Below are 14,658 nucleotides of genomic sequence, written 5' to 3'. Positions count from 1 at the left end.
ACAGATCATCCAAAAAGAAAATAAGGAAACAGAAGCTCTAAATGACACCAGACCAGATAGATTTGATATTTATCAGACATTCCATCCAAAACCAGCAGATTACACTTTCTTCTCAAGTGCACACGGAATATTCTCCAGAATAGATCACACCTTGGGTCACAAATGAAGCCTCAGTATATTTAAGAAAGCATCTTTTCTGACCACAACGCTATGAGATTAGAAATGAATTACAGGGGAAAAATGTAAAAAACACAAACACGTGGAGGCTAAACACTACTTACTAAATAAACAAGAGATCACTGAAGAAATCAAAGAGGAAATCAAAAAATACCTAGACACAAACGACAATGAAAACACGACAATCCAAAACCTATAGGATGCAGCAAAAGCAGTTCTAAGAGGTAAGTTTATAGCTATACAAGCCTACCTCAAGAAACAAGAAAAATCTCAAATAAATAATCTAACCTTACATCTAAAGGAACTAGAGAAAGAAGAACAAACAAAACCCAAAGTTAGCAGAAGGAAAGAAATCAATAAGATCAGAGCAGAAATAAATGAAATAGAAACAAAGAAAACAATAGCAAAGACCAATAAAACTAAAAGCTGGTTCTTTGAGGAGATAAACAAAATTGATAAACCATTAGCCAGACTCAAGAAAACGAGGGAGAGAACTCAAATCAATAAAATTAGAAATGAAAAAGGAGAAGTTACAACAGACACCGCAGAAATACAAAGCATCCGAAGAGACTACTACAAGCAACTCTATGCCAATAAAATGGACAACCTGGAGGAAATGGACAAATTCTTAGAAAGGTATAACTTTCCAAGACTGAACCAGGAAGAAATAGAAAATATGAACAGACCAATCACAAGTAATGAAATTGAAACTGTGATTAAAAATCTTCCAACAAACAAAAGTCCAGGACAAGATAGCTTCACAGGTGAATTCTATCAAACATTTAGAGAAGAGCTAACACCCATCCTTCTCAGACTCTTCCAAAAAATTATGGAGGAAGGAACACTCCCAAACTCAATTCTATGAAGCCACCATCACCCTGATACCAAAGCCAGACAAATATACTTCAAAAAAAGAAAATTACAGACCAATATCACTGATGAATACAGATGCAAAAATCCTCAACAAAATACTAGCAAACAGAATCCAACAACACATTAAAAGGATCATACACCATGGTCAAGTGGGATTTATCCCAGGGATGCAAGGATTCTTCAATACATGCAAATCAATGTGATACACCATATCAACAAACTGAAGAATAAAAACCATTTGATCATCTCAATAGATGCAGAAAAAGCTTTTGACAGAATTCAACACCCATTTATGATAAAAACTCTCCAGGAAGTGGGCATAGAGGGAACCTACCTCAACATAATAAAGGCCATATACGACAAACCCACAGCAAACATCATTCTCAATGGTGAAAAGCTGAAAGCACTTCCTCTAAGATCAGGAACAAGACAAGGATGTCCACTCTCACCACAATTATTCAACACAGTTTGGAAGTCCTAGCCTCGGCAATCAGAGAAGAAAAACAAATAAAAGGAATACAAATTGGAAGAGAAGAAGTAAAACTGTCACTGTTTGCAGATGACATGATACTGTACATAGAGAATCCTAAAGATGCCACCAGAAAACTACTAGAGCTAATCAATGAATCTGGTAAAGTTGCAGGATAAAAAATTAATGCACATATATCTCTTGCATTCCTATACACTAATGATGAAAAATCTGAAAGAGAAATTAAGGAAACACTCCCATTTATCATTGCAACAAAGAGAAAAAAATACCTAGGAATAAACCTACCTAGGGAGAAAAAAGACCTGTATGCAGAAAACTATAAGACACTGATGAGGACTTCCCTGGTGGCGTAGTGTTTAGGAATCTGCCTGCCAGTGCAGGGGACACAGGTTCAAGCCCTGGTCCGAGAAGATCCCACATGCCGGGGAGCAACTAAGCCCATGCGCCACAACTACTGAGCCTGCGCTTTAGAGCCCGCAAGCCACAACTACTGAAGCCCACGCGCCACAACTACTGAAGCCCACCCGCCTAGAGCCCATGCTCCACAACAAGAGAAGCCACCGCAATGAGAAGCCCATGCACCGCAACGAACAGTAGCCCCCACTCACCGCAACTAGAGAAAGCCCGTGCTCAGCAACGAAAACCCAACACAGCCAAAAATAAATAAATAAAATAATTTTTTAAAAAAAAGGAAAAGACACTGATGAAAGAAATTAAAGCTGATACCAGCAGATGCAGAGATATACCACATTCTTGGATTGGAAGAATCAATACTGTGAAAATGACTATACTACCCAAAGCAATCTACAAATTCAATGCAATCCCTATCAAATTACCAATCGTGTTTTTTATGGTACTAGAGCAAAAAATCTTAAAATTTGTGTGGAGACACAAAAGACCCCAAATAGCCAAAGCAGTCTTGAGGGGAAAAAACAGAGTGGGAGGAATCAGACTCCCTGACTTCAGGCTATACTACAAAGCTACATTAATCAAGACAATATGGTACTGGCACAGAAACATAGATCAATGGAACAAGATAGAAAGCCCAGAGATAAACCCACGCACCTATGGTCAACTACTCTATGACAAAGGAGGCAAGGATACACAATGGAGAAAAGACAGTCTCTTCAATAAGTGGTGCTGGGAAAACTGGACAGCTACATGTAAAAGAATGACATTAGAACACTCCCTAACACCATACACAAAAATAAACTCAAAATGGACTAGAGACCTAAATGTAAGACCGGATACTATAAAACTCTTAGAGGAAAACATAGGAAGAACACTCTTTGACATAAATCACAGCAAGATCTTTTTTGATACACCTCCTAGAGTAATGGAAATAAAAAGAAAAACAAACATATGGGAGCTAATGAAACTTCAAAGCTTTTGCACAGCAAAGGAAACTATAAACAAGACGAAAAGACAACCCTCAGAATGGGAGAAAATGTTTGCAAATGAATCAACGGACAAAGGATTAATCTCAAAAATATATAAACAGCTCATGCAGCTCGATATTAAAAGAATAAACAACCCAATCCAAAAATGGGCAGAAGACCTAAATAGACATTTCTCCAAAGAAGACATACAGATGGCCAAGAAGCACATGAATAGCTGCTCAACATCACTATTAGAGAAATGCAAATCAAAACTAAAATGAGGTATCACCTCACACCAGTTAGAATGGGCTTCATCAGAAAATCTACAAACAACAAATGCTGGAGAGGGTGTGGAGAAAAGGGAACCCTCTTGCACTGTTTGTGGGAATGTAAACTGGTACAGCCACTATGGAGAACAATATGGAGGTTCCTTAAAAAACTAAAAATAGAACTACCATATGACCCAGCAATCCCACTACTGGGCATATACCCAGAGAAAACCACAATTCAAAAATACACATGCACCCCACTGTTCATTGCAGCACTATTTACAATAGCCAGGTCATGGAAGCAACCTAAATGCCCATCAACAGACGAATGGATAAAGAATATGTGGTACATATATACAATGGAATATTACTCAGCCATAAAAAGGAACGAAATTGAGTCATTTGCTGAGATGTGGATGGATCTAGAGACTGTCATACAGAGTGAAGTAAGTCAGAAAGAGAAAAACAAATATCGTATATTAACGCATATATGTGGAACCCAGAAAAATGGTACAGATGAACCGTATGGACACCAAGGGGGGTAAGCCGCCGGGGCATGGGGGTGGTGGTGTGATGAATTGGGCGATTGGGATTGACATGTATACACTGATGTGTATAAAATTGATGACTAATAAGAACCTGCTGTATAAAAAAAACAGAAAAAACCTATTTATTAAATAATAATAAAAAATAAAGCTTTTTCAAAAACAAAGTTCTCATCTCATACACACACAAAATTGTAACTATGTGAGGTGAAGGATGATAACTAGACTTATTGTGGTGATAATTTCACACCATATGCAAACATCAAATTATTATGTTGCACTCCTGAACTAATACAATGTTGTATGTCAATCTTACCTCAATTTAAGATCATTATGTATATCTAAAATTAATACAATGTTATATGTCAATTATATGTTTATTAAAAATTAAATTTTAAAATGGAAAATAAATAAAGTTAATATCTTCAGGACTTCCTCAGTGGCACAGTGGTTAAGAATCCAACTGCCAGTGCAGGGGACATGGGTTCGATCCCTGGTCTGGGAAGATCCCACACACTGTGGAGCAATTAAGTCCGTGCACCACAACTACTGAGCCTGTGCTCTAGAGCCCGCAAGCCACAACTACTGAAGCCTGCACGCCTAGAGCCCGTGCTCCGCAACAAGAGAAGCCACCACAGTGAGAAGCCCATGCACCGCTGCAACTAGAGAAAGCCCGCGCGCAGCAATGAAGACGCAATGCAGCCAAAAATTAATTTTTAAAAATAATAATAAAGTTAATATCTTCACCTTACTGTTGAACAATAAAAATATCTTAGAATACTTAAACCCAACCATCTGTCACACAAACCCCACTATCATACTAATTTTGTTCACAACATAAGCTATATCTTGTTTTACTTAACTCTCAATATTTAACATTAGAATATAGAATTTAATCATTCTTATTTTCTTCATTTATCCAAATGTTTACTCTCTACTTTAGTCAACATTCCTTATACCTTAGACCCTTCTGGGATCATTCCCTTCTTTCTGAAGTTCATGAGATAATAGGCAAATACTACTGAAATATTACTGTTGTCTGTTACTAACAGACAAAACAGACTTCAAGGCAAAAAGCATTACTACAGATAAAGACAGTCATTATACAGCAACAAAAATATCAATTTACCAGGAGATACTACAAGCTAAAACATAGCTTCAAAATATATAAAGCAAAAATTGCTAGAACCCCAAAAAGAAGTGTGGGATTTCAATTCATATCCTCTATCTCTCTCTCCCTCCACCTCTCCCTCCCCGCTCCCCGCCCCCGCTCTGTAGTTGCTATATCAAGTACACAAAAATTAGGAAGGATTTGGAGGATTTGAACTACACAGTTAATAAGCTTGACGTGATGATCCGCTGGGCATATAGAATACATCCCCAACAATCAGAGAACACAATGTTCTTTTGAACACACAGGAAAGGTTTATAAAAACTGACAGTAAGTTCCAAAAACTGGTTATCATATTGAGCTTGTATGCTGAATACAATAAAATTCATCGATAAATTAATAATACCAAAAACCAAAAATAGAGCAGCATTACTTGTAAATTTTTTTAAAAAAACAAGTTCTAGAAAATCTCATGGGTCAAAGCAGCAATCATTATAGACACAGGACCCTGAATGATGTAAAACCTAATTTGAGGGTTTGTGGAAGACTTTCTCAAGGAAGTGCTTATATTAAAAAATAGAAAAGCTAAAGATTAATGTTCTAAGGATCCAAAATAAGCCTACAAAGTAAAAAAGAAAAAAACGTTAGGGCCTGAAGCTTGAGCTCCAGTATCTTCGAGGTAAATTTAAATCCTCCTCAGGGATCTAGAGAAGGCAAAAGGAGCTAAGGAAGAAGATATCCCTAGGCACCTTAATCATCAATAATTTGGATTTCATGTGTGACAATATTAGCTAATAGCAGCTAACTTTACTAAGCTAGGTAATGATGTTGTTCTAATTGCTTCACATGTGTTAACTCGTTTGATCCTCATAGCAACCATTTGAAATATAAGATGGGTACTATTATCACACTCATTTTCAGACGAGGAACCTGCGATACAGAGAGATTACATATATTTTTCAAGACTGTACCCTGGAAATGCAAAGCCAGGTTACAAACTCAGCCTCTCAAGGTCCAGGTCCTATGGTCTTAAGTAAATATTAGATTACTATTCTCTATTAACAATAAAATCTTGCTAACAGTCATACAGGGAAGATAATTTTTTTTCTTTTTTCCGGTACGCGGGCCTCTCACCGCTGTGGCCTCTCCCGTTGCGGAGCACAGGCTCCGGATGTGCAGGCCCAGCAGCCACGGCCCACGGGCCCAGCCGCTCCGCGGCACGTGGGATCCTCCCGGACCGGGGCACGAACCCGCGTCCCCTGCATCGGCAGGCGGACTCTCAACCACTGCGCCACCAGGGAAGCCCCAGGGAAGATAATTTTTAAAGTCACCACTCCATACAGCCTACCATATAAAAAAGCCATGAAATGAAAAGTGCACATCTTTATTCTCTTCTCTCTATAGTCAAACTCATCCTCTTACTGGCAGCCACAACCTACTCACTCTCGTAGTCTAGTGAAGAGAACAGCCCTATACCCAATGCTTAATGACGTAGTAAGACTGGTCACATTATGTACAATTTCACACCCAGAGTGACTGGCCATTTGCAAGGTAATTAGTTGTGAGTATAGATTTTATTTGTAGCTGACATGATACTTTAATAAGAGCAGAAGCAATGAAAGAAGGCAAATAAGCAGCCCTAATTCTTTCCATGGCTACATTCATCTCCTGTGCTGAAAGAAGTGAGCCTGGGGGCGGAGGGGAAAGGTGTTGGCTGCCTAGAAGAGTAGCATTAGGATTTCTAAACACGCAGTGCTATGAAATCACTGGAATTTTGTATCATTAAAAATCACTATAAAATCGAAATAAATTTTGAGGTCAATAGATATAATAAAATATGAAAGTAGACACTACCAGCTCACAAGTCCATGGTAGAGTGCTTCAGGGAACAATGAATGCATGAATGACCAACCGCCAATATAATATCTTTCATGAATATTAGTAATAAAATTCCCTGCAAGCTAAAACAGCTTTTGGAAATTCTATTAATCATATTATTCCAAGGTCTCAAGTAGTAGGTACAGCACTGACTTATAAAAGCTAGGGCATTTTAGTCACCTAAAAACAAGAACAATTTCCAAAATTTGCCGACTTTCTCTAAGAAAGGTATTTACATACTATGTAAAACTGCTACACAATGATCAAATTGCTTTACACTGGTATGCAAAGATTATCTCCAATTATTTATAATTTTGGTAACAAATGTTCAAAAGAAGTGAAGTCTTGGCTGAGGTTTTCCTTATACTTTTTATTCCTTTATACTTTTATTACACTGAGGTTTTTAGTGTAATGCTACCCAACGAAACAGATTTGTTTATATTAGGAGATTTAAGATAGGAAGTCAATTCATTTTAAAATTAATAGAAAAATGTTTTTGTGAGACACCAAAAATAACAAAATATTACAATACGATCATTACTGTGATTATTATTAATGAGTGGACAACTTTTGGACATTAAGTTGAAGATCTGGGTTTGTTGTTGTTTTTAATTAATTTTGTTGACCTTTATGAATCTTCCTTTCATCTATAAAGTAAAAACAGTTAACTTACAATGAAGTGGTTATTAAGATGACATGAATTAATTTATGTGAACATATGTTCCAAATCATAAGGCACTAAGCAAATATATTTTTTAGGTTTTTTTCAAAAGTGCTTAAAATATTTTGCCTCAACCAAAATTAGACAAATTTGTTCAAATGTCAATTTATTTTATAAAGTACACCAGACCCTTTCAGGAAACTACTTAAGGTTTCAGATAAACAAATACACGAATGCACACACATACACACACACACCAGAATTAGTGATATCTAGCAAACTATACATTAGTGAATTGGACATGTCTTTTACTTAAAGCCCAATTCTCAATCAAGCGATTTAATGAATTACCCTCATTAACAAAATAACATTTTAAAGCTTCTGTAATTTGTCTTAGTAGCAAAAAAAAATTATCTCATTTTGTCAATTCAACCATATCATTTAGATGAGTGCCTACCAAAAGGAAAGAAGTCATCAGAAAACTGAATTCAGTTGCATCAGATAATATACAATCGTATTTCCGATTTCAGCATATCCTAGATAGGTCAAGCATTATGCCAGCCATCACCATACTTCCCTTCCTAAGAAAACCTACAGCCAGTGGTGAGGGAGAAGCTGCAAATTGTTCCTTTTTTTTGTTTTATCACAGTTTGGTTGTATTAAATGTCTTATAATTGGCAGAGATCTATGCAAGCAGAGTTCTAAGTGATAAACCTTCAGGCCATACTTGATGCATTTGCCTCATAATGCGACCCTAAGCTTAACAGAATGTATAGAAGGGATAAAGTTTTTCTAAATGCATCCTGGCTGTTTTATTTACCTCTCTATTGACCCAGCAATTCCACTCCTAACCAAGAGAACTGAAAGCATACGTTCACTCAAAAACTTGTACACAAATGTCCATAATATTTAGTCAAAACATAGAAACAACCTAAATGTCTATCAATTGATGAATGGATAAACAAAAAGTAGTATATTCATACGATGGAATATTATTCAGCCATAAAAAAGAACAAAGTAGTGATACATGCTACAACATGATGAACCCTGAAAATATCATAGTAACTGACAGAAGGCAGACACAAAAGGCCACGTACTGGATGATTCCATTAACATGACATGTCCAGAACAGGCACATCTATAGGGACAGAAAGTAGATGGGTTGCTGAGGACTTGGCGGTGAGGAGAGAATGGGGAGTGAAAGCTAACGGGAACAGGATTTCTTTTTGAGGTGATGAAAATGTTCTGGAATGACAGTGGTGACAGTTGCACAACTTTGTAAATACATTAAATACTACTGAATTATCTACTTTGAAAGGTGATTTTTTTGTTTTGTTTTGTTAAGTGAATTATATCTCAATTAAAAAAAAAAAATCCATCCCACCCTGTACATTCAGTCGTCTTTTTCTCTTCTGTCAACAGTTCCAGTCAAGTTGATATAATGTGTATCTGGGACAAGACAGCCGGAACATTCTTATCTCTGCACCTTTGATCTGAGATGCTCCCCAGGCCCTTCTTCCTACCTCTCCCCACTCCTTCTCCTTTACCACTCTGCAAAGTCCAGATCAAGTCCCACTTTTTCCAGAACACTTTCCATCCTTAGTTGACTAGTCTGCCAGAGGACAGGCAAGCCTTCTTTGTTTCATTCCTAATCATCAACACTGCTGAATTTAGTTGAATAATATACAAATGACTCTAACTGTAGCTGCAGATAGGGCTTTCACTTTATATCGCAGATTGGAAATATAGAAGCTCAGGCAATTTTTTCATATATGTTCTCAATTATAATGATCACGTGCAAGGCTTGTATCTAATACATGCCTTCTTTCAGTTAAACATTATTTGAAAAAAATGAGAAATGTATTATTTTTCCAAATAATTACATAAGCACTTTGCAAAAACAGGACTGCATTAAAAGATGAGCTAAATTGAATTATTGCCACATGACATGGATTAAAGGATATCATTCCACTTATCCTAACAAAAGGATTATCATAACATACAGTGGTTCCTTCAGAGGGATATGACTATATACATGAAATATATCAACAGTACTATAATTATCAGAATTCATGACTAAAGAAGCTAGCAAAATCTTATTTCCAATTAGCACACAAATACAAACTGTTGAATTATTTCCAGAATATGCCTCAGAGCACTTGTTCATTTGTTATAACCCTTAAGAAAAAAATTATTTTCTATTTTACACATATTCCCCACAGAATTCTTTCTTGCAGAAAGGAGCAAAGTCAATATAAATAATTAAGAATTGCTTCTTCTTTGTTAATTTTGAGTCATCTTAATTAATTCCAATATATATACCCTCTGTTTATTGCACATACTACATGCAGAAATAAACTATTAAGAGTATCACACAATGCCTTTTTGAAGTTGCATTCGATTTGAAGCTATTCAGTATCTTTCAACCTGTGCCACACTTCAATAATGACTATTTAATAATTACAATCATCCCCTTAGTAGCTTGGCATTTCATTTTCCTTGCCCTATAGCACCCTACAGCTGAAGGCAAGGAACACTCTCTGTTGATTAGTTATTTAAGACCAGCAACAATAACTATACTGGAGAGAAGGCTACTTGGAGAGGATTACATAAGAGCTGGAGCTCAACAGCCTCAGACAGAGAGCAGCAAATTATAAACCCAAGTACTTCGTTGCATGTAACCAAATTGGCTAGTTGAAATGCTAATTGCCTTTCAGCAAAACTAAAGACAGACAGGGGACCTTGTGCTTCAGAGAAAGAAGTGCATTTTTATTCCACTTCTGCACTATTGTCTTGCTGAGAATCACTGGAAATCTATTCATAAAAGTAGCTCTTTCCCTAACCTTTAAATTGTGGGAATTTTATTCAGCCTGTACCACCACCTCCAACCTGATGTGCCAAGATGCGAACAGATGGTTGGATTTAAGCCATGTTAAGCCCCTAATAAAGTAAAGCATGAAAGAATTCTACTCCCAAATACATAGTACAAATCAAAAAAACATGCCTAGGGAAAAAGAATTTTGAATAACAAATACATTTATTAAATTTAAATAGTCAAATAATATAACCTTTAAAATGAATATTTTCAACGTAATTACACTCAAATGCATATGGAGAGCTGGCATTGCCTCTCTCAAAGAGAACCCACCCCCGCCCCCGGCCCTCCTTTTTAACTAATAATTTTGTATTAGTTCAAAACTCATTTATGGGCATCTATTCCAACAGTCAGTTTTAGCCCTTTATATGAAAGAAGGTCCATTCTGGGTTTTCAGAATCCTGAATAAATGAATGAGAAATGTCCTTTCAGCATCTTGCCCTCATTCTGAGGTACAGGCAGACTTACGCCTGACTGCACCAGAAAGGGCCCCCATGACCACCTGCCCAACAGCTGGGGGAGGGACTTGGTGTGGTACGTTTTAAAGTGTATAGTGTGTCACAGTGCGATCAGAAAACACAGCCTTTGCATTACCACAGCCTCCTGTGTCCCAGCTCCACCCTCCTCCTCCTCTGTCACACCTCTATCAGGACAACAGAGCTCAGCTTCCTGTGTGGCCTGAGATCCTAGCATATTGGGGAACCCTCCAAACTTGCAAAGATGCCTCCTGTCCCCCCAGTCCTGCCTTCTGAAGGGAAAAAAAACAGGCCTGCATACGTGGCAAAATCAACTTTCTGTACTACTTCATTCTGCATGAGAGGGGAAGAGTCTGGTTTATTAGCAGTATGTTTATCTTCATTTCTCAACAGATATCTTTGTTTATATAATGTTTGAGCTGCCTGAGAGTGAGAGAATACTAAGACTAAATAGAGCTTTAAACCGTAAACGGTTAAATAAATAATTCAGTTCTCACCCTGATTCGGCAGGATTTAAGGGAAGAAAGACATCTCTCTGGCTGGATGTTCACCAAAATCTTTGGACAGTGGAGTTCCTGGTAATTTTTCTTTTTTTCTGTACTATTTGAATTTCCTACATGACTTTGTATTATCTTTACAATTGGAAAAAAAAAGTTATATGCAAATCAGCGAGAGAGAAATGTACACTCAACTGTGTGTAATACTTAGCTGTGTGACTTTTTTTCTCACAACATCAGAGAAATGCCCAACCACATCTCTCCAACATACTATATTTCATAGTCAAATTAAACAATCATGATCTAAGCAGCTTAATATGCTTTATAAGCAAGTGTAAACTGTCTAGTTACCCTCTACATGAAGTCAAAGTGGTGATGGCATAGTGCTTCCACTATGCAGATTTTGGACCCAGTACATAAAATAATCCCTTGTCACAGGTAAATAGTTAACAAAGCCACTTGTTCAATATATTAACCACTTTGTTAAACCCTAGAGATACTAGAGAAATATATAATACAGTCACTGTCCTCAAAGATTTTATATCCTAATTGGGGCAACTTTGAAATCTTCAATAACAGTAAGACAGCAATATAAAAAAGGGCATGGGGCAGCATTTGGTTGCGTGGCAATAAATTCAACATTTAATGACCAAGTTAATGGTAACATGCTTCTCACTCATTAGTTTCTAGGAATGTACAGATGACTAAAGTCATAAATGGGAAAATAGAATATATGTCTTTAAGTGAATCTCTTAACTTTTCTAAGTTTAGTTTCCCCAAATATAAAATAAAGGAATTGGTCTAGTTTGGCTCCAGGTCTCCTCCCAGTACTTGAGGAGTTCAATGATATATTCACCGCCTATGAATTTCTGAACAATAAAGGGTCACACACCTAATCTAAGTCAAAATGTATTTTCTTTGTGGACTCTCCCAGAGCATAGATCTTTCTGCCTCAGTTTCTTCATCTGCAAATCAAGGAAATAGTATTTGACAACTAAATATAAAGTTACTCTATTTAAAGGGCTTAGTAGAATTCCTGGTATATAGCGGACCTTCAAAATATGTGGCATACTATTATCATTCATTGTGGGAATATGTACAAAAGGATTTACTCACAGCTGATTCTTCTATGAACACTTTTTCTTTGAGTGTAGCATAGGCAAGGGCACCTCCAAGTAGAAAGATAATCTGAAATACTTTTGTGTAACACTAGCCTCTGACTTCCCATATTATTTCTAATTGTTACTTTTTATTACCACAAAAGCATTTGTGTTCCAAATATACCTCATGTTTTCATTTTGGGACAATGAATACAATTAGCACTCAATATTTGATAAATATATATACAATATAAACTATAATCGTTGTTATTAAAATATAATAAATGTTGACTGATACATCATTTCTATATGTGATGATATCAAGATTCAGTGTTGTTTCATAATTTACTTTCACTCCATTATGAACTTGCATTTTAGTCTAAGATTATTTCTTAGCTGGTGTTTATGGGTGGTTTCAGCTTTTAATCTTCACATTCATTATAGTGTAGATGCTTAAAGCACTTGGGAAAAATCCTTGATCCAGCTCTTATTAACTTTGGACAAGGAGCTTAAACTTTCCGTGCCTCAGTGCCATTATCTGTAAATTGGGATAATACTATTTAATTTATGGTCTTGTGAGTGTTACATAAAATATCGCATATAAAGGCCTTCTCAGAATTCATTACATAGCAAGCGTTCAATACTGGGTGACTGCTATTGTCATTCATCATGGAGATAGGCTTCGGTCATACTTATTTTTAGCGTATACAGTTTGGTTGCTCCTTTTTAAAAAGTTATAATCTTGAGACATAATAAGTCTTTCTAAGCACCTAGTCCAATCCCTTTACTTTATAAATGAAGAAACTAAGGCACAGAAGGATGGGTGAATGTCCAAAGTCACGGTAAGTTAATGGCAAAGCCTGCATGTTATACCTAAACGCATATATTTAAAACGTTTTATTGCAACACAGTTCAAGACGTATTTGGCACGTCCCAGCATCCTAGGAAATTACCCCAAAATAAATAAATTGCTGGTGTTCATTTGTATCATGACTAGAACATAGAACATCTTTTTTTCTTTTTTCTTTTGTGTGGTTCCATCTGGCTCTTTTGATAAATGACACACAGCGGAGGAAAAAGAACTTTGGTGATGTAAGGTAATAACTTCTGCAAGAATTTGTATATAATGCTGAATGCATCAGTTACAGTACACTTTTTGAGCTTTATCCTAATTGTCAGTAATTATGCACCTTCAAGATTCGATGTTAGTAATCTCTAAAACAGTGTGCATCTAACATATAAACACATTACACAAGTTTTTAAAGGTTTTGGGTTTTGTGAAATTTTTGTTTTACTTTAAAACAGTAGTTACACAGAATTAAAAAACACTGCACCTTAAAATCAGCTGCACCCCGATGAAAACTGCCATAATTTCTTAGTTTTAGCTTTAAGAAAAAAATCAATTTTAAAATAGTTTAAAACATTATAAATGTGTAATTTTTAATGTGTATTATTCTACAGCTCCAGGCTAATTTCTAATTCCCTTAAATCAATTCCCTGAAAGTTCTTCGACGTAGCGGTTATTCTGGAACATAAGACTCCTTAAATTTATCTCAACCTTCCCGTTATTGATTTCCTAAGGCGCGCCTTTCTTGATCGGTTATTTTTCAGGCAGACTTTTTAAAATTAAAGCTAGGATTCGAGTTTCAAACAGGCAGAAAGAGAATAAAAGAAACTTTTCCCTTTGCTCACTCTCTTCTCACCTTCTTTGAGATGAGGCAGCTGTGGAAAGGGCGGGTGACAGGAACGCCACGCTCAATGCACCGCCGCGGCCGTAGATAGGGCGGACGCGGGCGGCGCGGCTGAGTTAGCCGCAGCCCGCGGCACGCTCGCCGCCCACCTCCAGCAACAGGTGCTGGCGAACGACCCCGTGCCGCCGAGGATGAGGCGGCGCTCCCGTGGGCCACCGGGATGTCCGCCGCACCACCCCACAGCCACAGCCTACCTGGCCCCGGGGACACCGACATCCGCACGCTCCCCGAGGTCCCCGTCGGTCCTCCCTTCGCACAGCCTCGCTCTGCCTCTCACTCGCGTCCCCACGCTTCGCCGGGGCTGCCGAGTCTTTCTCCCGCTGTCGGCTCAGGAAGGTGGCTCCATCCTCCCCCTCTCATCCTTCCCCCGCCTCCTACCCCTCCATCCTCGTCTGCTCCAATAGGACTCGCGGCTCCCCGGGCTGCGCTCACCTGACCAGCGGAGTGGGGGTGGCCACCCAAGGCAGCGCGCCCTCGTTTGCGCAGCGGGCAGCTAGGTCCGCGCTCCGGCAGCGGGAACACCCTGTCTTGGCCGTCCCTAATGGACTCTTCCAGCAGCTAGGCCCCCGAGCTGAC

The 14,658-nt window shown here is 37.8% G+C and overlaps 1 protein-coding gene across 13 annotated transcripts in view; it reads right to left on the bottom strand.

Moving 5' to 3' along the window:
• ADGRV1 (adhesion G protein-coupled receptor V1) overlaps positions 1–14,407 on the bottom strand; it is a 565,462-nt gene extending 551,055 nt beyond the window's left edge. For all 13 annotated transcript variants that reach the window (XR_013827796.1, XR_013827797.1, XM_079918356.1 and 10 more), the window contains exon 1: positions 14,277–14,407. Coding sequence is in view for 11 of the 13 variants with exons in the window: in XM_079918356.1 (XP_079774482.1) it covers positions 14,277–14,298 (22 nt within the window). In the remaining 2 variants the exon portion in view is untranslated. The remainder of the gene's footprint in view (positions 1–14,276) is intronic.
• Between the last annotated feature and the right edge of the window lie 251 nt (positions 14,408–14,658).

Source organism: Stenella coeruleoalba, assembly GCF_951394435.1.
Source record: "Stenella coeruleoalba genome assembly, chromosome: 3".
NCBI classification, from domain to species: Eukaryota; Metazoa; Chordata; class Mammalia; order Artiodactyla; family Delphinidae; genus Stenella; species Stenella coeruleoalba.
Note: the sequence above shows the minus strand (reverse complement) of the source record. Positions and strands in the feature narration are given on the sequence as shown.